Here is a 21,262-nt window from a genome sequence, read left to right on the forward strand (position 1 = left end):
TTAATTACAAAGGAATTTTGAAAGAAGCGCAGAAGCAGCACACTGTGACTGCAGTGTTGGTCCAGGAACACCGTCCTACTTGGCAAAACCACAACGTGGAGTGCTTCATGTCCACTTTAAATATCAACACCGGTCAAATGCAACGTACACATTAATGCAGCAGTGATATTAATCCAGACACGTCATGTATAAGAGTAAAACACTGACAAGGAACATTTAACTGCACAGTCAGTACTTTTATTTTTCATTCTGTTCATAAGACTTCTATTTTAGTTTGGTTTTGAACTTATTAGGTATTAGTAGTTTTACAGAAGTAAAGGATCTGAATATTTTTTAAACCACCTCTTTTTTCCATCAGTGTTTTTATGTCCAAAAAATCTGAAAGCATCACAGAATACACACAGAGAAACCAGAAAACACCATGACCTACTAACAGTTTGATGAGATAACCAGTGGCTATATTGGAACAATTTTTTAAAGAAACAGGCAGCCTCAAAGTAAAAACCACCGCCACCTACAGCGTCACCTGTTCGCTGCTTTTATTTTGAAGGAAACCCGCAGTGTTTCCGGTGCGCGCGCTGCTCTGTCCGCGCGGCTTGACGCGCCTCTCCTCTGTGTGCAGCCTTGCGTTGGGGTGAAGCCGCATAAAAGCGTTTCCACAATGCGGGCGTGAGGTGCTCCGTGGAGTAGGGGAAACGGGAGGAGGGTCACCGGCACCACACCGAGCCTGTCCGCCAGGCACCGGAATAATACATACAAAGAAATAACCATGTCGAACCGAAAGCACCGGGACAACCAGGAGATCTGCGCCCGCAAGGTCCGCGAGCTGGCCCAGTCTGGAGTAAACAAACACTGCTTCGAGTGCAACCAGCCCGGGGTGACTTACACCGACATCACGGTGGGCAGCTTCGTCTGCACGTCGTGCTCCGGAATGCTGTGAGTGTCTGCGGGGAGAAAAACCCCGCCGCGCCTCCTGGGCTCATTTAGCGCACAACATCACTGTTAGGACACACACATATAGTGATATGGAGTAAAAGTACCAGGCCTGAGATTGCACCATGCACCACCCACAGCCAGATTCACAGGGTGTTATTTTATGTGTGCAGCGGTATCAGGGAGTGCTGGCTGGTGCGGTGCAGACCAGCCGATGTGCACACATTAATTTACGCAGTGTCTCTCTGTCTCTCGTGCGTGTCTCCCAACAGCTTCATAACCGACAGACCGCTAGTTGGTCATTTTCCAGCTCTGAGTTACGTTTCATTTCGTCATGGTGCAGGTTTGACACTACCCCCTCCTCCCCTCTCTCTCTCTCACTCTCTCTCTCTCTCTCTCTCTCGGCTCCTCTCCAGTGTGGGTGTGTATGTGTGTGTGTGTGTGCTGTCACATTTTGTTCTGCATGTTCAGCCTAGTCCCCAACACTCCCCAGGAAGACGGGTTCAGCACTTTCATGCGTTATTGCGCAATCCTGCACATGTAGAGGAGCAGTTGTCCCACTTTGTGCCCCCCCCCCCCACCCCCACCTAGCATGGAGATCATAATAAGAGGTTACTGATGAACACATGTCTCTCTGTCACAAGGCACCTATGTCACACCGATTCTGCCCTTAAATTCACGGTCACGTGTCCAAAACGTCTCCCACCTGCTCTGCCCCCACCTGTCCTGCCTCAGCTTTCATTTCAGAGTTTACTCCAGATTCCTCTCTCCATCTCTTCCCCAGGAGAGGACTCAACCCTCCCCACAGAGTCAAGTCTATCTCCATGACAACCTTCTCCCAACAGGAAGTGGAATTCCTCCAAAACCATGGCAACGAGGTGAGTGACAGTCACATGTCTGCAGCTCCAGGTGGGCCTGGAGGCAGGGCCTGATGCACCTGCTGATGAGAGTGCGTGTAAATGTGTTGTTGTTGTTAAAGTCATGTGAGGTCAGACAACAAGAGCTGCAGCTGAGTTTTTGGTTCAAGTTCAGGTTTTAAAGTCACTTTCCTGCTCTGGAATATGAAACGTCCCTCATGGCGACCAGCTGGACCAGTCTTTGTGGTCGGGCTCTTTTTTGGGGGAAGAATGCTGCTGCCAAGAAACAAAAGGACCAGCACTCTCTGGTCCCACCCAAACCACGGTCTGTTTCCTGTGTGTGTGTGTGTGTGTGTGTGTAAATAGTTCCCAAACTTCTTCAACGCAGGGCACCCCTTCATAGAGACATGTCAACTGTAAAATGTCACCGTTAATTACAACTTGTCACAATTCTTTTACAAAATGTGACGATTTGGTCTTTTTCTGATTTAACAAGATTATCATGTTAAAATGATGAAAAATAAGGTTTTCATGGAAAAAATTCTGCTGTTTTTCTGAATTAGCAAGATTAATATTACAGAATTATGTTAAAAGTTTGCATGTAAAATGTGAAGTGAAATAGATAATATCTCGTACATTCTTGTTTTTCTTTGTTAACAAGATTATTTTCTGAGAATTCTGAGAGAAGAAGAAAAAGTGAAAGAAATCAATTCTGCTATTTTTTTAATTACCAAGATTATTATCTCAGAACTCTGAGAAAGGTTTTTGTGTAAAAAAGAAGTCTGCTTTTTTTTTTTTTTAGAATTTACAGAATTCTAAAAAAAATTATTATTGATAGAAGAAGAAGAAGAATTTTAAAAATCTGCTCTTGTTTTTCTAAATGAAATAAATTTAAATTTTGTAAATTTTAGTTTTTCCAAATTAACAAAATATTATCTCAGAATTGTGAGAAAAGTTATGTAAAAAAAGCTATTTTTTTTAAATTAACTGCATTATTATCACAGAAGTATGACAAAAGGTTTTTTTCCTAAAAAAAAAAAATCTAAATTAAATAGATAAAACTTCTTGTTCTTTGAAATCAGTGAGATTTTCTCTGAATTATGAGAAAAGATTTCATAAAAAAATCTGCTATATCTCAAAATTCTGGGAAGAAGTTTTCATTTAAAAAAAATTGAGTGAAACAGATTATAATTTTGTAAATCTTTGTTTTTCTGAATTAGCAAAATCATTACATCAGAAAAAAGTTTTTCTGAAAAAATATCTGCTCTTATTTTTCTAAATTAAATAGATAATATTTTGTAGATCCTTGTTCTTGTAAATTATTAAGATTATCTCAGAATTCTGAGAAAAGTTTTCATGTAAAATATTTGCTCCAAATTTCTAAATTAACTAGATTATTATCACAGAATTATGACAAAGGTTTTTTCATTAAAAAAGCTCTTGTTTTTCTAAATTAAATAGATAATATTCTTGTAAATTCTTGTGTTTTTAAATCAATGAGATTATTTCAGAATTATGAGAAGTTTTCTTAATACACAGGAGAAACAATCTCATAAATTCTTGTTTTTCTGAATTAACCAGACTGTTATCTTGTTGATTAAAAAGACAACGGAGCAGAATTTTTCTCAAGTGAGTGCATTACACTTCTGAAGATTAGGGCTGCAAGAAACGTCTTTTTTTGTCTGATGAACTGTTCTAAACCCCAAACTATTCTGTTTACTGTCACATGAAACACAGGAAAAACACCAAAACCTTCATAATTACAGTTGAAAACAATGAATGTTTGTGTTTTTACAAGAAAAAAATAACTAACAACTCAGCAACCAATCAATTCATAGGTTTAGCTCTGCAGCACGTACATCATTATTGCACATTTGAAGTTCTCAGATATCAATATCAGCCTCAAAAATCCAGTGTCAGATGAGCTATCACTTGCGTTACCATGACAACTGAGCTGTCATGTCATCAATCTCTGCTGCGGCATATTTAACAGGGTTGTTATTGTGACACTGTTGATGTTTATTTATATCCTCCACTTTGTGTGTTTGGAAACATCAATATCGAAATGTAGTTGATGTAAATGTCACCTGCCTTTTTTATGTGGTAGAACTTTATTAAAAAACGGGCAATGAGACTGAAACAAAAAGGCTCCACACAGGCAGCATTTTGGGAACCACTGGTGTGGGCAGCACTCACTACTGAGCTTATATCACACAGATAAACAGTGAAGTGTTTCAGGCTATCAAGATGAGTGCGGACCATTTTTATGAGCTCGCTTTTGGCCGGGGTGTGTGTGTGTGTGTGTGTGTGTGTGGCAGTGGTGTGTACCAACCAGCTTTTTCTCCACATCACCCTCTGAAGAGGCCAGTCCTGATTCATACACAGTAATATTTGCTGCACTCTTAACTCTTGAACCGAACATGATTCACTGATGAGAAAATGTGTCTGCGAGAGATTCTCTGCGACCAAATGTGAAACAGACACCGACCCTTTCTGCTGTGCTGCGTGACCTGCGAGAGTGTCACAAATCCTAATTGTTTGGCAAACTGTGTGTGTGTGTGTGTGTGTATGTGTGTGTGTGTTCAGGTCGGGAGGAGGACTTGGCTGTGCGTGTTTGACCCAAAGACGGACGGCTGCTCTGACATGAAGGACTCTCAGAAGTTCAAAGAGTTCCTGCAGGATAAATACGAGAAGAAAAAATGGTGAGGGTTTTTGGTTTTGTGTGCAGCGTCACATGCTAATGTGATCAGGCCGTAGAAGAAGCTTTGACGTGACTGTTATTTTGATTAATTTACAATAAATCGATTATAATATGGTGTGTAAAATATCAGAAAATAGCAAAAAGTCCCATCACAAGTTCACAGATAAGGGATATCTTCAAAACTGCATATTTTTTCTAACAGTGTCCCACTTTTGGATGAATTGAAGACATTCATGGCCCACAGAGAATATGTCCTTATGACTTCGGGTATCCCCTGACTCTTCCCACAGCGCACATATTTGGTTTTTTTGTAAAATATCTCGACAACTCTTGGACTGGACTGCTGTGCAAATTGGTACGGACAGTCATATACAGTCAGGATGAATTGTGAAAACATTGTTTACTCCAAGACTAATGACATTACCATTAGCCTCAGCTGAGTCTTCAGTGCTTATTGACCAATCCCATGTCCCGTTGCCCTGCTTACTGCTGCTAGGTCGAACAGGCTTGACAAAAAGAGATCCTATTGAGCCCCTTTCCCACTGCGCAAAAAGCCCACAAACATTTGCTTACATCTGGAGTTTTTATTTAATGGGAAAGGTTATAGTTGGCGATCATTCCCAGGTCAAGTGACTCCGCAGTAGTCACAGGTATTTATCGGCTTCAGCTCCGATTAGCTTTGATCGGCAGTGATGGAAATACAACACCAGGGTGGATGCGCTAGTTTTAAACCGTTTCTTGATACCATCCGTCCGAGTTTTATGGAGACTAAATGAGTGACAAATTAAAAAAAAAAAACCCACCAGTTTTCTCTGGCCAACATGCTGCTTTTTACCAGTTACTTACGTGTTTTTTTCCCAACCTGGTCTCACTACGAAGTCGTCGAAATCCGACAGACATTGACGGAAAAAGTAGTCCCTTAACGTCCGTATGATACGCAGCCAGTCACCCTGTTCTTTTTTCCTAAACCTAACCACATGCTTTTGTCATCCTATACCCAACCGCACATCAGTTGTTGGAGGAAAAAAACGTCAATTTGCATTGTTGTACTGACATAGTGCTTTTATTTTGAAAGAGACTGTACGTAAACATTAAATTTCCTGTGAAAACAGAAGTGTATTTTGAAAGAAGACAATGCACATAACAGGCAGAAGTTGACACGGCGTCCCAGAACGTCAACAACCAACACACCCAGGGTACCTTGCATGTTGTATTTGGACGTGGAAAGTCCATGACCAAACGTTTATATGTGACGAGGTCGGAGTGAGAATGTAAAGAGAGAATGTGAGAATGCGCTAATTTTGGTGGAAAAGGGATATGAGATAGGTCTGGGCATCAGACAATAGCTATAGCTTCAAGAAGTTGACAGCAAGGACTAAAATGTGCCATTGAAGGATTCGTGATGGGATGCTAGACGTCATGTATATCTCAATAAATAAAATCAAAAGTTACTTTGGGTGGCACATAGCCTTACAGAGATAATACAAACAAAGTAATGTTAGCCTTAATCTTGCTAACGCTATTTCTTGTCATCTCAAAATATGTCAGCAACCAATCTACCTGTCCTTTAACAAACCTCCTTTAAGTTGCTACAGAAAACCTGGCTGATGTGATTGATCTTACATTAGCTCCTCTTTATGTAGCTACAAGTTAGCTAGCTCGTTAGCCAGTATTTTGCTAACATTAGCGAACTCAAGATGTGACAATATGCAATGTAATACAGTATGTCCATGACGACTGTGACACATCTTTTTACCATCTTCAAAATGTGGTTGTCTTTTCAACATAGACAAGCCTAGCACACAGCATAGCATAAGTATAACAGGAAAGGGGAAAGTTAAGCTAACTGAGGTTCTGCTGCATACCAAGCTCGCTCAACTGTTACCAGAGCACAGAGCAAACAGGGGCGGGTCTTAGCAAGGCTAATTAGCAAATGTTAGCATGCTAAAAACAAAATTCAAACAATGATAAACATTATACCTGCTAACTATCAGCATGTTAGCGTTGTCATTGTAAGAATGCTAGCATGCCAACGTTAGCATAAAGCTCTTTTTTTTTGTAGCATCATCATCAGGTAATGGATAATAACCAAATACCTGCAATGCTAATAACATTCCCACTGGCCTCAGCTTTACTTTGTATTTACTGCTAATTAGGAAATATTAGCACGCTAACACATTAAGATGGTGAAAATAGTAAACATAATAAACATCAGCGTGTTATTGTTGTCACTGTTGCAGCTCAAAAGTATGTTTGATGTAAATCCCTCTCAGCTGCTTTGTATGTAGGGAAATTACTATACGAGTTAAATTAATTGAGAATGTTAGCATTCTGACATTAGCATTTCACTTCTAAGTGTGTTGTTGGCCTAAAATATTGTAATTGGGATTGATGTAAAGCTCAAGGTAGTAACTTCTCCTCCATAGTTACCATAGGCTGATATGTACGTAGGAAAGGAAAGATATCTGTGTGCTATGTGCCCTGAAAAGTCGACGTTTGGAAAGGCTTGCACACCATGAAGACATTGCTCTCGCTTTTGAATGCGCCTGCTGTATGACAACATCGAAAACAATGAATCAGAAGACCCCAAAAACGCGGCATGTGTCGGGGCCCTTAGACTTGTTCTGGCATTTTTGCCTGAAAAAGAAAAGTTTGAAAGATGAATCAGTTGTCAACAAATGGTTACAGATGAATTTTCTGTTGATGGACTTTCAGTTGTTTGAGCTCTAGATTAGACCCAAACAACAACTAATGACGTTTGTTCCAAATTTAGACCTTCGCTGTTGGAAATGGAGACGCCCACTCAGGAAAATTAGCTCAAGGATAAGAGCTGCTTTCATGCTGGGTATTAAACAACGGTCATTGTTTTGGGTTTAGTCTCAAGCCGTGGAAGTATTCTATGTCACAATGTTTGATAGATAGATGACTGACGGCATGTCAGGCCAGGTTTTTGAGGCCAGGTAGTGACGCAGATTCATTTTAATGTCACTAAATAATTTGTCCATTTCAGGCATTTTTCCAAAAGTAAGAACCGGAGGGATGTCGAGGGTCCTTGGAGCCCGGGGGTCCAGGCCGTGCCTCCTTCCCATGGTCCCTTAGCGAGCCAAGCCCCTTCCCATAACCTGCCCCCTAACGCCAGGTCCACAAGGCCGCTGGTGAGTGAGCTTAATGCATCCTAAATGTGCATGTAATGGATTTAGAGAGCAATGAAGACGAAGGGGAGAGGATGAGGATTCAAGAGAGAAAGCAGGTGGGTGTGGTGGAAGAAGAGGAAGTGAAAGGAAGCAAGTAGTTCAAAGAGTGTTCGAAAAAAAGAGGAAGAGACTAGAAGGTGAGGAGACGACCTGAATTCTTTCCCACACTGCGGCAGAGAGACAGAGACTGATGGGTCGGACAGCGAGAGGGCCAGGTAGCCTCCACATCAAAGCCGCTGCTTATGAATTATTGAGAAAGCATGAAAGAGACTCACTTCTTCTGCCTTTGTATCTTTCCTTCTGCCTCCCATCTGCTCCTGTCTTCCTATCTGCCGCCCTCCAGTCTCAGTCCCAGCTGCCGTCATGGGATCGAGCTCCTGCGATCTCACCTGCCGACATGAGGACGGACGTGTTCACCGCTCGGCCATCACGTTCCCAAAGCTTCAGAGACCCCCCTCTGAAAGGTTGGGGGTCGATCTTTATCAGAGGAGTTGGTATTTTTGGACTGAATGTGATCGATACCTTCACCTATTTGTTCTTGTCTTTGTCTGTTCTGTTTCTCTGATACAGATCCCACCCTGTGCGGGATAGAAAGACAGCGGCCAGGCTCCCTGTCGTCGGCGCTGGGAGCTCAGAGCCACGTCCCCTCCTTTCCCGCCCTCCCACGACCCTCAGGTGTGTCCTCTACTAGCCCCCTCGTTCTCCATTCCCTCTTGGTCTCAATCATCACACTTACAAACTTAAATTCCATACAAATCTATGCATATCATGTATGAAAGTACAAAGGAAAGGACAAAAAACAAAACAACTAATGGAGAGATTAAGTATTCTTGTTGTAGTGCATCAAATGTGTATTCATCCGCCACTGAAAATAGTCCCTAAAAATTACACTTTTCTTATACTTCCTGTTTATGCAACATTTGCTCAAAACTACAGTTCCCAGCTGTTTGAGGCCAGAGGGCCGTAGACAGGTTTTGGAAAGTAGAAAGTATTGAGAGACAGACTAAAGGCTGATTTATAGTTGTACATAGGCTTCACGTAGAGCCTACGATGTAGCCTAAAGCAGGATTATACTTGTGCGTCTGCTCTATGCACACCCTACGACATAGCCCACACGTCACCTACACTGCTGTGAGCATTTATACTTGTGCGGTGGTGTGTCTGTGTCACTCTGCAGTTACACCTCCAAAACACTAGTTGGTGGTGGAGGTTTCTGTGAAGAGCTGTAAAGTTTAGTTGATTCAAAACACACATTAAACATGGCTTAATAGAGACAATTTCAAACACAAGTACACAAATCAGCTTCACTATAACTCACAGCATTCACAGACAAACACTTGTCTTTATCTGGACACATTTTCCCCAAAAATACAACATGCTAATATTTTTAGCACAAGTCTATGGCATTTTACATTATATAAATTAGCTTAGCGGCTAGCGGACTTTTCCTCTACTCATATGAAGCCAGGGACAACAGCAACATGTAACAAAGGTAACGTTACATAATTCGGCTCCATTACAACTCACAAGGTTCACTGACAAAACAACTGTCTTATACTAAACACGTTTTCCAAACAAATACAACATGCTAATGTTATTAGCACAAGCCTATGGCATTTTACATTGTATAAATTAGCCTAGTTGCTAGTGGAATTTTCCTCTACTCATATGAAGCCAGGAACAACAGCAACATTTAACAAAGGTATTATTACAAAATTTGGCTCCATTACAACTCACAAAGTTCACTGACAAAACAACATTTTCCAAACATATACAACATGCTAACGTTATTAACGTTATATGGACGGCGTGGGCTCTACGTCAACACAGAGCGGACTTTCACCCAAGAGAGCAGTGTTTGTGTCCTGTAACATTCTAAAGCCAAACCCTGTTCTTTTTTCCTAAACCTAACCACATGCTTTAGTTTTTGGAGTTAAAAAACTTCAATTTGCGGTGTTGTACCAGCGTAGTGCCTTTATTTTGAAAGAGACTGTATGTAAACGGCAAACTTCCTGTAATAACGGAGGTGTATCTTGAAAGAAGACAACACATGTCCTAGAACGTCGTCAACCAACACACCCAGGGTACCTTGCACATTGATGGTGGACGTGGAAAGTCCATGACCAAACGTCGATACAAGGTCGGAGTGAGAATGTGTGTAATTTCTTGGGTCATATTTCTTCTGAAACATTGTGAAGACTTTACTTTATTAAAACTTTTATCGGTTAATTTGAACAGTAGAAAATGAGGCTATACTCTCTTACAGTCATTCCTCAGCTGCAGTGACGTGTGCAGAGATACAGAGCACCTAGAAACGCTGACCAGTCAGAGCAGACTGGGCTTTTTTAGGAAGGTGGCGTAAATAGACAGGCACTAAAATGGAGCGTTGCAGACAGAGGGTGAATACAGGTGTTTCAGCACAGACAGTATGAGGAGAATAAAGTGTTTTTATAACATTAAAACATGTAAACATGTTCTAGTAGAGACCGTAATCCAAGTATGAACCTAAAAATGAGCAAAATAGGTCCATTTAATGTGAGATAATGAAGGTAGGTAGGTGCATAGTGTCACCCTGTCACCACTCTGTGCTCTTAGTGACACTTTGGGAAGGACAAAGAGAGACTTAGCTTGCAGCCATCATTTTCCTCTTGACTGTTTTTTTTACCATATCATGTGGGCTTAATAAAACGGCTCCATGTCATCCTCTTAGCACACTTGGTTGCTTTTCATGAATAGGAAGATTCAGCCGGCTGCTCAGCTGGCCCCAGATGACAGCAGGGACAACAGCTTCAGTGACAAACTCTCCTCTCTCCACTCCTCCCTTAACATATCCCTCTCCCCTTTTTTTTCTCTGTCTCCTGTCTGTCTCACCTCACTCTCCTCTCGTAGCCAGTAGCTCTTTCAAAAACCACTTCACTTTAGGTAAGACGCGGCACCAGCCGATGCATTTTGAATGTGTGCTGAATGGCTGAGATCAATAAGCTCTTCCTTGCTGTATCATTCATAATAAATGGGCCAATCTGCGAGCCGTGCCGCCGCTGCTGCTGACCGTGCCTCACATGCATGTGAATTCAGCTTCATTTTAGGTAGCAGTTTGAGAGGAGACGCAGCACTCTATATTCATTAAAGCGCCCGAGTCATGGCTGGCAAGTGTCACATGCTGCAATTGGGGTCGATATTTTTCTTCATCAGTCATGTTTCCCCACTTCAAAGCCAGATCTGAAGGTTGGGAGGGTCAAGGAGACACACACACACACACACACACACACACACACACACAGACACACAGACACAGTGTTCCCTCAGAGGAAAAAGAACAAGTTTAAAGTAATGCTATTTTTAGGCCGGAGCTGCCGCTGCTGCCCCCGTCAGCAGAGGGCCGCTGATATTTCGCACCACGTTGGTGTCGGAGCACTTAAACACTATGTAGGACACAGCTGTAATCCCACGGTACACATTAATATCCCAAACAAGTATTTCAGGAAGTTAAGATATGTTTGCAGAGATAGGCCGTATCTCCAGCCATACAGTAGAGTATGATCACATCCCAGAAACACGCAGCTCGACTTTTGGCATGCTGTATATCTTCCGATAATCTGTGTCTGGTTTCTGTCAATGACTCCTCAGCTGACGGAGGAAGACAAACTGGATTTAAAAACAAAACATTCGTATTCCCTTGCTAACAGTGTTGGCTGACACCAGCATGCTTTGTGGCTGATGTTTGTGGAAAGCTTGCTACCTGCAAAGACGTTAATTTCCTGCCTTTGTTACCATCTAACAATTGTATTTTTGATGTTGGTGCTTTGAAAACTATCCAAGAAGTTGTTTGGCTCGCTGCTGTGCCTTTTGATTTTTTTTGTTAATGCTTAACCATGATGACTGTTCATGCTGCTCCATGTGTCAAGCTAATGCTGCGTTTGACAAGCCTCATAGCATGGAAATGGTGAAATAGCATGAAGGAAATTGCTTTGTTTCTGACTTTTTTTTTTCATCATATTTGTCCAATAACATAATTTCTACATTGGTACAGAAGCTGAGAACAGCCGTGTTAGCATTTTTTTTATGCTGAAATCTCTACGATCCTGTGGTAATTGATAAAAGGCTGATTTCTCACAATAAGGATCAGGAGTTAATTATCTTTTTTTTCCCTTGATAATCGGTTAACCCTTTAAAATCTGAGGAAATTGGTTTGATTTCTGTCAAAAACAAAACAAGAAAACACCTGAAAAACTAGTCAAAAACAAAAAGACATTAGTAAAAAAAAGAGAAAATGAATGACAAGAAAATTTGTGGAAAAAAAACGAACAAGGAAAAGACCTTGAAAAATGCTTAATAATAATAATAATTAATAATTTATCACAAGAACAACTTTGTCTCGAGATTTGACGAGATAATTTATCACAAGAACAACTTTGTCTCGAGATTTGACTAGATAATTTATCACAAGAACAACTTTGTCTTGAGATTTAACGAGATAATTTATCACAAGAACAACTTTGTCTTGAGATTTAACGAGATAATTTATCACAAGAACAGCTTTGTCTCGAGATTTAGCAAGACAAATTATCACAAGAACAGCTTTGTCTCGAGATTTGACGAGATAAATTATCACAAGAACAACTTTGTCTCGAGATTAAACAAGATAATTTATCACAAGAACAACTTTGTCTCGATATTTGACGAGATAATTTATCACAAGAACAACTTTGTCTCGAGATTAAACAAGATAATTTATCACAAGAACAACTTTGTCTCGAGATTAAACGAGATAATTTATCACAAGAACAACTTTGTCTCGATATTTGACGAGATAATTTATCACAAGAACAACTTTGTCTCGATATTTGACGAGATAATTTATCACAAGAACAACTTTTGTTATTTTAAGATCATGAGAGAGCGGCTTTTGAAAATAAATTGCAAGCACAGCCACCCTTGGCCTCCGTATCACAACAGTGTGCTATCATATCAGATTAATGTCCACGAACTGATCAGGATTTAGCACAAAAAACACTCAGACAGTATTCCTAGTTTTCATGGACTCAAATTTTTCGTTTAATTTTTCTGGGCAATATAAAGGGTAACTTCATTTGTTGTTAAGTTAGTGTCGGCCCTTCAGTTTTAAAGGTTTCAAACTGTGCTGTCAAAATCCGTCTTTGGGCTGAAGCTCAGTCTGGTCTTCTTGCCCTCAGGTCGTACAGTATCAGCCTCGGGGACCACAGGGCCTTTCAGGGCCTTCCCCAAGTCTCTCAGCGTCGACTTCGGAGGTCTGAACCACCCTCAGCAGCCTCCTCTGCCCCAGTCTCTGTCCCAGCAGCAGCCTGGAAGTGTCGGCCAGACGACGCCACCGGTCAGCAGCTCCAACACCCAGGACAGATACGCTGCAGTGTCACATTTGGACAGCGTCTTCTCTGACACATCAACGCCCACAGGTAGGTAATGTTGGAGTCTGTGAGAATTCCCTGGATGTTGATTTGTATGAAAATCAACTGACAGAGGCAGAAGCCACTTTGTACGTCTGCTCCAGTACAGTGCAGCTCATTAAATTGACAGGTGTAGTAGCTATTTACTTTTAATACTAAGATTTCAGATATGCAAACACATGATAAGATTATCGAATATTAGGCATTGTTCCAGATGAAACACATAGCAAGACTGCGATATTTCTCAGGGATTTTTGAGTTCGTTTAAACAGAGGGTTAGTACAAAACTGTACTTTAAAATGTTACCTACAGTCTTTTTTTGTGCCTTTTGTGTTCAGTTCAATGTTGAGTTTTTTCAGTAAAAGAATGTTAGAAATAATTTCCTTACTTTTTTAAATTTAACAAGTACTTTGTTGTATTTTATCAGTATACTGAATAGCAGAACAGAGCAGGGCTGCAACTAACGAGCATGTTCCTTACTGATTAATCTGTAGATTAGGAAACAGTGAGTAAAGCCTGTTACAGTATTAAAGCCTGAAGTGGCTTCATCAAATGTTTTGTTTTAGTCCAACCAACATTTCCATACCCAAAAATATAAAATTTACTGTCATGTCAGACCAAGGAAAGCGTCAAATCCTCACATTTGACAACCTGGAAGTATCTGAGATTTTAATAATTGTCGGTCTCAAAAATGTTTCACAACAAGCAAAGACTGTAGAAAAGTCTGAGATAAGAAAAAGTGTAGCAGAAGCTTTTTTTTAAATTTTGTTTTGTTTGTTTTTCAGGATCCATTTTTCTGTATGACTTTTTTTTAAAAAATTATTTCCAGAAACGATATGATATGGAGCTATATCAATATACAAACATACACAAGACGATGTAAATAAAATAAAAATGCATTAAAGATATATTGGAAAAATATAACATATGTATATGTATATGTATATGTATATATAAATAAATACTAAAAAATATAATCAAAAACATTTCAAAAAACTAAATTTAAAATATATATAAAAAAATATGAAAAAGATATAGTCAAAATATACATCACAAATTCAAAAAAATATGAAAAAATAAACATAACTAAATAACTACAAATATGAAAAAATATTCAAAAATACATTAAGAATTGATTTTTAAAAATATTAAGGATGAAATACATTCAAAATTACATTTAAAAAAGAAAAAATAAGAAACAAATAAAAATATGAACAAAGATAATCAATAATTCATTAGAAATTAAATTGAATAATTAAAAAATAATTAATCAATAGAAATATGAAAAAACATATAATCAAAAATACTTTTAAAATTAATTTTAAAAAACAAATAAAAATATGAAAAAAATATATTATCAAAAATACATTCAAAATTACATTTAAAAAATGAAAAAATATACAAGAAATGAATAAAAATATGAACAAAGATACAATCAATAATACAGTAAAAATTAAATGTAAAAAACAATAAATAAATAAAAAATGAAAAATATATAATAAAAATTTAAATTTAATTTAAAATTTAAAATTACATTAAAAAATGAAAGAAACAATAAAAATATGAACAAAGATATGACCAATAATTCATTAAAATGTAATTAAATTATTAAAAAAATAATATAAATATGAAAAAATATAATTAAAAATACATTTAAAATTACATTTAAAAAACAATAAATGAATGAAAATATGAAAAAGATATATAATCAAAAATACATTCAAAATTACATTTATAAAAGGAAAAAATAAACAAGAAACAAATGAAAATATGTACAGAGATAAAACCAATAATACATTAAAAAGTACATTTAAAAAACAATAATGAATAGAAAATATGACAAAAAATATATAATAAAAATACATTTAAAATTACATTTAGAAAAATATGAAAAAATAGTTATATATAAAAGATGTATTATCAAAATATATAACAAAAATGTTTCATCTGAACCAGTATACTTCCTGTCTGTGTGTTCTGCATAATTAATCAATCATTAGTAGTAGTAGTCACTAATTGTTTTAAACAGTACTTGTTTTGTGAAAAGTACTTTGAAGTATATTTTGTCATCAGTACTTTTGTTGTTATGTTTGTACTTGCACTGGAGTGTTTGTACATTGTTGCACTGCAGCAAAGGACCTGAGTCCGTCTTTCACCACTATGTAATAGATAGATAGAGAGGCAGAGGGGGAGTTAGAGAGTGCGTGTGATGCAGATTGTCACGGCCAGCTCAACTGGGTTGCATAACATCCTTACTCCAAATGCCAAGGCTTTTAGCAGCTGAATTATGCTCATTGTGTTCGCTCCACATCCTGCTCACGCTCTGATTTAAAGCACCTTGTTGATACGTTTTACAATCCGCTGCGTTTGTCTAATCACCAAGGCGGCGGTTTTTTAACACACAGCATTCATGCGAGGAGCCCTCGAGCTCTCTACAAGACGCTTTGTTGTTCTCATCACCACCTCCCTGCCTGGCAGAGTAAGGAGGTTATTGATTTCCTGCCCCGGCTCTCTTTGATTCATATCAGGCTGAGCACAGACACCATATTTTATTCAGGGGATTTGTAATGCTTTTGTTCATCTGATGACTTACATGCTTAAGATCAACCGTTTGAGCTCTTTTTACTCACATTTCATGACAATACCAACACTTGATCTCTTGAATTAGCACTCATTAGAGCCAAAGGGTGACGGTCTGTGTGAAACTCTTGTTCACAGCTCCACCTGGTGGCCCCCCGCAGTACAACGCCATCTTCGGCAGCAGGCTCTCGTCCAGCTCCACTCCTGCCAGGTAGAGAAAAATCAGCTTTGTCAAACCAGCTTTTCTTTAACGTGACAAATTTTTATATTTTCCATGTGTGGAGCCCTTTAAAGGTCACATTCTCATCGATCCTCCCCTTTTTCTACTTCTCCCCAGCTCCCCCGGTGTCGATACAGTCTCCAGCTCCCAAACCTTTGCCAGTAGGTACCGAGCACGAACGCCGCATCGATCCCGTCCTGCTAACCTGCACTGTATTTACATTCAGCTCCTCCATCTTTAAAGCCGTCCCTGATTAGGATGCATGTGTGGGACTCGGAGCAGTGTTGGTTTGAATAGACAGGAATGTACCCTGCTAACCCCACTCACTGTGAATTATCTCCTCTCTCCCCCTCTCTGTCCCTGTGTGTGTCTCAGATTTCCCAAACCCATTCAGCTCCAGCTCCAGCTCCGCTTCCCAGCAGCCTGTCGCCCTCTCCCCCAGTAACCCCTTCAGCAACGCATCAGGAGGTGAGACTCATGTTCAGGGTCCGACAGACATCTTGTCTGCTGGACTTCTGGCCACATTATACGTTCAATTATTTCAAATAATAATAACGACTCATGTGATTTTGTAATCACAAGTTTTACAGAAAGGGTTTTGTGTTCCTGGGATTATGTTGCAGAACGTCATAATCCACATTCTGTATGTAGAAAGTCTTATTATTCTTCAATCTAACCAGGAAAGACGTCTAGAAATGGCCTTTAATCAACCTTTTGGAGGTTCAAGGAAAAGTCGAGTTAAAGAAAGTAGTTGCTTTAACCATGGGTGCAGATCTGATGACAGGTTTGGGGGGGACACAATCAGTTGTGATTTTTTTTAATTGCACGCGTGCAAATCATGCCCACAGAGCGCTTGAGATTGCCAGCATATTTCACGATTTCATAGAGGCTCATCACCATCACCAAGTCATTCAAAAAGCACTACACAGAGAATCATATGCTCACCTTTACTGTTTATTTCTCTTAAACAGCCAGTAGTACATGGAGCCAGCCATCCCCCTCCTTTTCACTGCTTCGCTGTTAGTTAATGCTACTTCTAGTTTCAGGGTCTCAGGCATGTTGTGTCCACTCACGTTCTCATCTCTCGCCTCTCACGGATTCCCATTTCTCCTCATCATCTTCCCTTTTTTTCCTAGTGTATGGGACTACTGTATACATTTGTTCAATTTCAATCATTTAGGCTATTTAGAATTGGGGGGGACAATTTGTGTTTTTGGGGGGGACATGGCCCCCCCATCACCCCCTGGGATCTGCACCCATGGCTTTAACTGATAAGCTCATCGTCAGAAAATTAAATGGCAATAATTTTGATAGTAGATTATTTTTTTAAGTTGCTTATTCAAGAAAATATGTCAAATATTTACTGTTTTTTTGTGTTCTTTTATGTTTTGTTTTGGGGTTTTTTCAATTGAATATCTTGTTTGGAAAAAAATACAATGGGGACGTCGTCTCAGAACTTTTGTCGGCATTTTTAAATATTTTTCAACATTTCATAGATTAAATAATAAATTGAGATTTAAGCCTATTGGTTGCCTTGCCGTGCTCTCTTTTCACTCAGTTGAAACTATGATTATTTATTCGTGACCAGTTATGTCAGATTTGTTTTTAATGCTATGGACGGGAGTAAAACAGACTTCATTACTAATGTTGAGCAATAAATAAAATATAATGAATACTATGGATAATGCTTCTGACTACAGAAGGGAAATAGAAAAGTGACAATTAAAGTAGCTCATGTCGTAATGATCTCTGAGAACATCTCCTGGAAACAATTATTTCATTTGCTTAAAGATTAAGGGGGAAATTTCTGGAGGAAAAAAGTTTAAAGTCAGTTAAATTTCAGTTTCGTTAGTTGTGCTGAGTTTATAAGCATTTGTTGATTCCTTCTCAAACACCTGCCCCATTTGAACCCAATAAAATTTTCATTATTTATCACTATTGAAAACTTTATTCCTCATTTTTGTTGTAAAAAATGGCAAATGGCAAAAACCCTCTGGTTTTTGCCATTTACTTGAAATGCACCAATTGAACACTGCCTGTTTTTCCTATGATTAGTACCAAATAATGTAGGAAAAGAAAATTCTGGTGATCCATTTTCTAACAGTTATGACTCTTATGACCAAAGAGCAGGTGCAAAAAAGGGTGCACTCTAGTGGCCAAAATGAGTACTACAACAACAAACACTTAAATGAATCTGACAGAAAATTGATCACATGAATCTTCTTGCAGCTCCATTTTAATTTATTCAGCATATCATTTATTTCATGTGTTCAGTTTAGATTTGACCAGTCACGTAGCGGTGTGTGTTGCCTCTGTGGTTCCATATAAGATACAGAAGTTAAGAGGAAAATATCTCTCTGTGACTCATGTCACTTTGAAGCAGCTAACGTGTCTCATTTCCACATGGAGCTGCGTCTGATCTCTCTGTATGTGGGTGCATCTTCTCTCCAGGTGACTCCAGTGCGTTTGTCACCTCGCCCACCTCCGTCTTTCCTCCGTCCGCCCCCTTCCCAGCACCCAGCACCCAGAATGCATTTCATCATGAGTCAGCCAGCAACCAGGAAGCTAATGGTAACATTTTTACTTATTGTTATTATTATTATTACTACAGGAAGGTATGCACAGAATTTCATGGCAGTCCAGCCAATAGTTGTTGAGATATCTCAGTCAGAGCGTTATTGCAGTCCCTACAGCCAGAAATAAAAATAGAAATAAAATGTAGTTTCAGATGTTTTTATTGTTAAGCAAAATTTCAAAAGTTAACAAGGCTGCTATGCTTCTTTTTCATATAACCAAACCAGTACTATAAAAACACACAGGAAAAACATGCTTAAAGATAAATAAATACATAAATAATAAGTAGGGGAAAACAATGATAAGGCATAATATTAATGATAATAATAATAATAAATAAAAAAGGGAAATAATAATTATAATTCTAAGTAAAAAGAATAAAAGTATGATAATATGATAATAATATAAAATAGAGGGAAACTAATTACTATAATAAGTTAATAAATAAAATTAATTAATTAATATTACTATTAATATTAATGTTAATATTAATAACAATTGGGAAAATACTTGTAATAAGTAATATTTTTAAAGCATAATAACAATGATAAATAATAAAGAAATAAGGGAAAGACTTAATTATGAAAATGAGTTAATAAATTAATTTAAAAAGCTCAATAATAATTATTAGCATTATAAGCAGTAATAATTATAGCAATAATGCTAATAATATTAATAATATAATAATAGCATAATTCTAATCTTAAAATAAGTAAGGGAAAATAATAATTATTACAAGAAGTTAATAAATTAATTTTGAAAAGCATCATAATAATAAAAAATAAAATAATATTTTTTAATTAAAAATAATAAAATTTAATTTAAAAAAACTAAACTAATTTTAAAACCAAAATAATAATAATAATTTTAAAAAAAAGAAAAATCATCAAATTTAATAAAAAATCAAACAAATTTAAAAAGATAATAATAATGTTAATAATAATAATGTAATAATAGCATAATTCTAATTTTAAAGTAAGTAAGGGAAAACACTAATTATTATAAGTTAAACAATTTGAAAAGCATCATAATAATAAGAAATAAAATAATAAAAAAATAAAAATAATCAAATTTAATAAAAAATTAAACAAATTTAAAAAACAAAATAATAACAATAATTCTAATCTTAAAATAAGTAAGGGAAACCAGCAATTATTATAAGAAGTTAATCAATTAATTTTGAAAAGCATCATGTTAAAAAAAATAAACTAATAAAATCATAATAAAAATATTTTTATTAAAAAAAAAAAAAAAAAATAGAATTTAATTTTAAAAAAGCTAATTTTAAAAACAAAATAATAATAATAATTAAGAAAAACATTCCTTATTATCATTATAACTTAATAAATTAATTTTAAAAGCATGATAATAATAACTAGTTTGTTAAAATATGGCCCCCCAAAAGGCAATTAATTTGGAGAAACACCACTGATCATGCTCCTTCTGACATGTGCTCCAGGTTTTGCCTCCTTCCCTGCACCCGACTCTCAGCCCAAAGTCCCTCGGCCGATGTCGGTGAACCCGTTTACGGTGAGTTCACTGCCTCGCCAACAAGTGGCCTGACTTCAGGGGGATAAGGGGGAGCTAATTGGTATTTGTCGTCAGCTCTCTTATTCTGCAAACAGGAAGTGTAGTAAAGACCCCTGTACTCGTTCTCACCCTGCCTCTCTTGTCTCTCAGGGGAATGTTTACCCCAGTCGAGGGACGTCGCGGAACCCTTTCATCTGACCCCCCCCCCCTCACCCACCACCACCACCACCTCCTCCCATTACTTCACCCACCCATCCATCTCTGGGAACCGAGGGAGAAGTGAACCCGAGGAGTTGCTGCCATTTCAATGCCTCTGGAGTATTCTCGCCCTTTGAGGGAGGGTCCGACGTCCTCTCCCTCCCCCTCTCTCTCTCTCTGTCTGTGTTTACGTGTTTGTGGAGGGAAAAAAAAAAAACGTGTGAATGTAATTATGAAATTCATGTGTGTGTGCGAGATCGGTCGCCTGCTGTGTTTGTACCACGTGTGTGACATGTGTCAAAAAGGTGTTTGTGTGCCAGTAGACGCCACCTCAGGGCTCTGTGGGAGTCATGAGTAAACGACGCCTCTATGATTTTTTGCAGAGTATATGACACACACACATAAACATGCTGCTGCTGCTACTTTGCTTTCATCTCCTGCTTACAAGTGCAAAAAAACCAGCCCGTCAGTGAAAGCATCAGCGTCGTCTCCTGGTGTAATGAAAGTTGTCCAAAGGAAGAGCCAGTTGAGACTCTGCATCACGAGTTTCTACAGATGGTTGTAACAGCCTTAACAGCCTCCTGATGCATGTCAATTAGTGTGGAGAGATAAGACGGGCTTTTCTCTGTGGTGGGTGTGGAACATGTTTGCATTTGTCACCGTTTTTTTTTTTTTTTAATTCATCCTTTGAAGGATCATTTTTCCATTTCCTATAGGCTGCATGCGCTTAGAGGGCTAAAAGGAGATGCTACTGAATGTAAAGCAATTTCAGAATAACTTAATGTGTATAAAAAACGTCATCGCTTCATGTTCCGGACCAAAATGTTTCTGGCTTTTTCTTTTCTTTTTCTTTTTTTTGGTTGACATGGAGGCGATTTACATTATTTTGCCAAACAAAAAAACAGAGATTCATGAAACAACGTCTTTGTAATGACAAGTATTCATGTTCATAAAATCAGTTTGTTGCTTCTTACGACAGTTTGGCTCTGAGTGGTTCTTTATACAGTTCATTTATGTGTAAAGCAGGTCCTTAAAAAGTCTTAAAGGGGACC

General features: G+C 38.2%; 1 protein-coding gene across 2 annotated transcripts; it reads left to right on the forward strand.

Annotated features, from left to right (window-relative positions):
• Positions 1-535: 535 nt before the first annotated feature.
• On the forward strand, positions 536-21,183 carry agfg2 (ArfGAP with FG repeats 2). 2 transcript variants are annotated; one of them, XM_049568085.1, is made up of 14 exons: positions 536-936; positions 1,718-1,811; positions 4,377-4,492; positions 7,502-7,646; positions 8,029-8,149; positions 8,256-8,360; positions 10,575-10,607; positions 12,878-13,117; positions 15,827-15,899; positions 16,026-16,069; positions 16,284-16,376; positions 18,360-18,479; positions 19,942-20,012; positions 20,163-21,183. In XM_049568085.1, exons 1-14 carry the CDS (start codon positions 770-772, stop codon positions 20,208-20,210), a joined length of 1,470 nt encoding a protein of 489 aa, XP_049424042.1. In that variant the 5' UTR covers positions 536-769; the 3' UTR covers positions 20,211-21,183. The 2 variants fall into 2 exon arrangements, with proteins under 2 accessions (XP_049424042.1, XP_049424043.1); XM_049568086.1 differs by lacking the exon at positions 10,575-10,607 and having other exon boundaries at positions 537-936.
• Positions 21,184-21,262: the final 79 nt, after the last annotated feature.

This window comes from Epinephelus fuscoguttatus, linkage group LG23, assembly GCF_011397635.1.
Source record: "Epinephelus fuscoguttatus linkage group LG23, E.fuscoguttatus.final_Chr_v1".
NCBI classification, from domain to species: Eukaryota; Metazoa; Chordata; class Actinopteri; order Perciformes; family Serranidae; genus Epinephelus; species Epinephelus fuscoguttatus.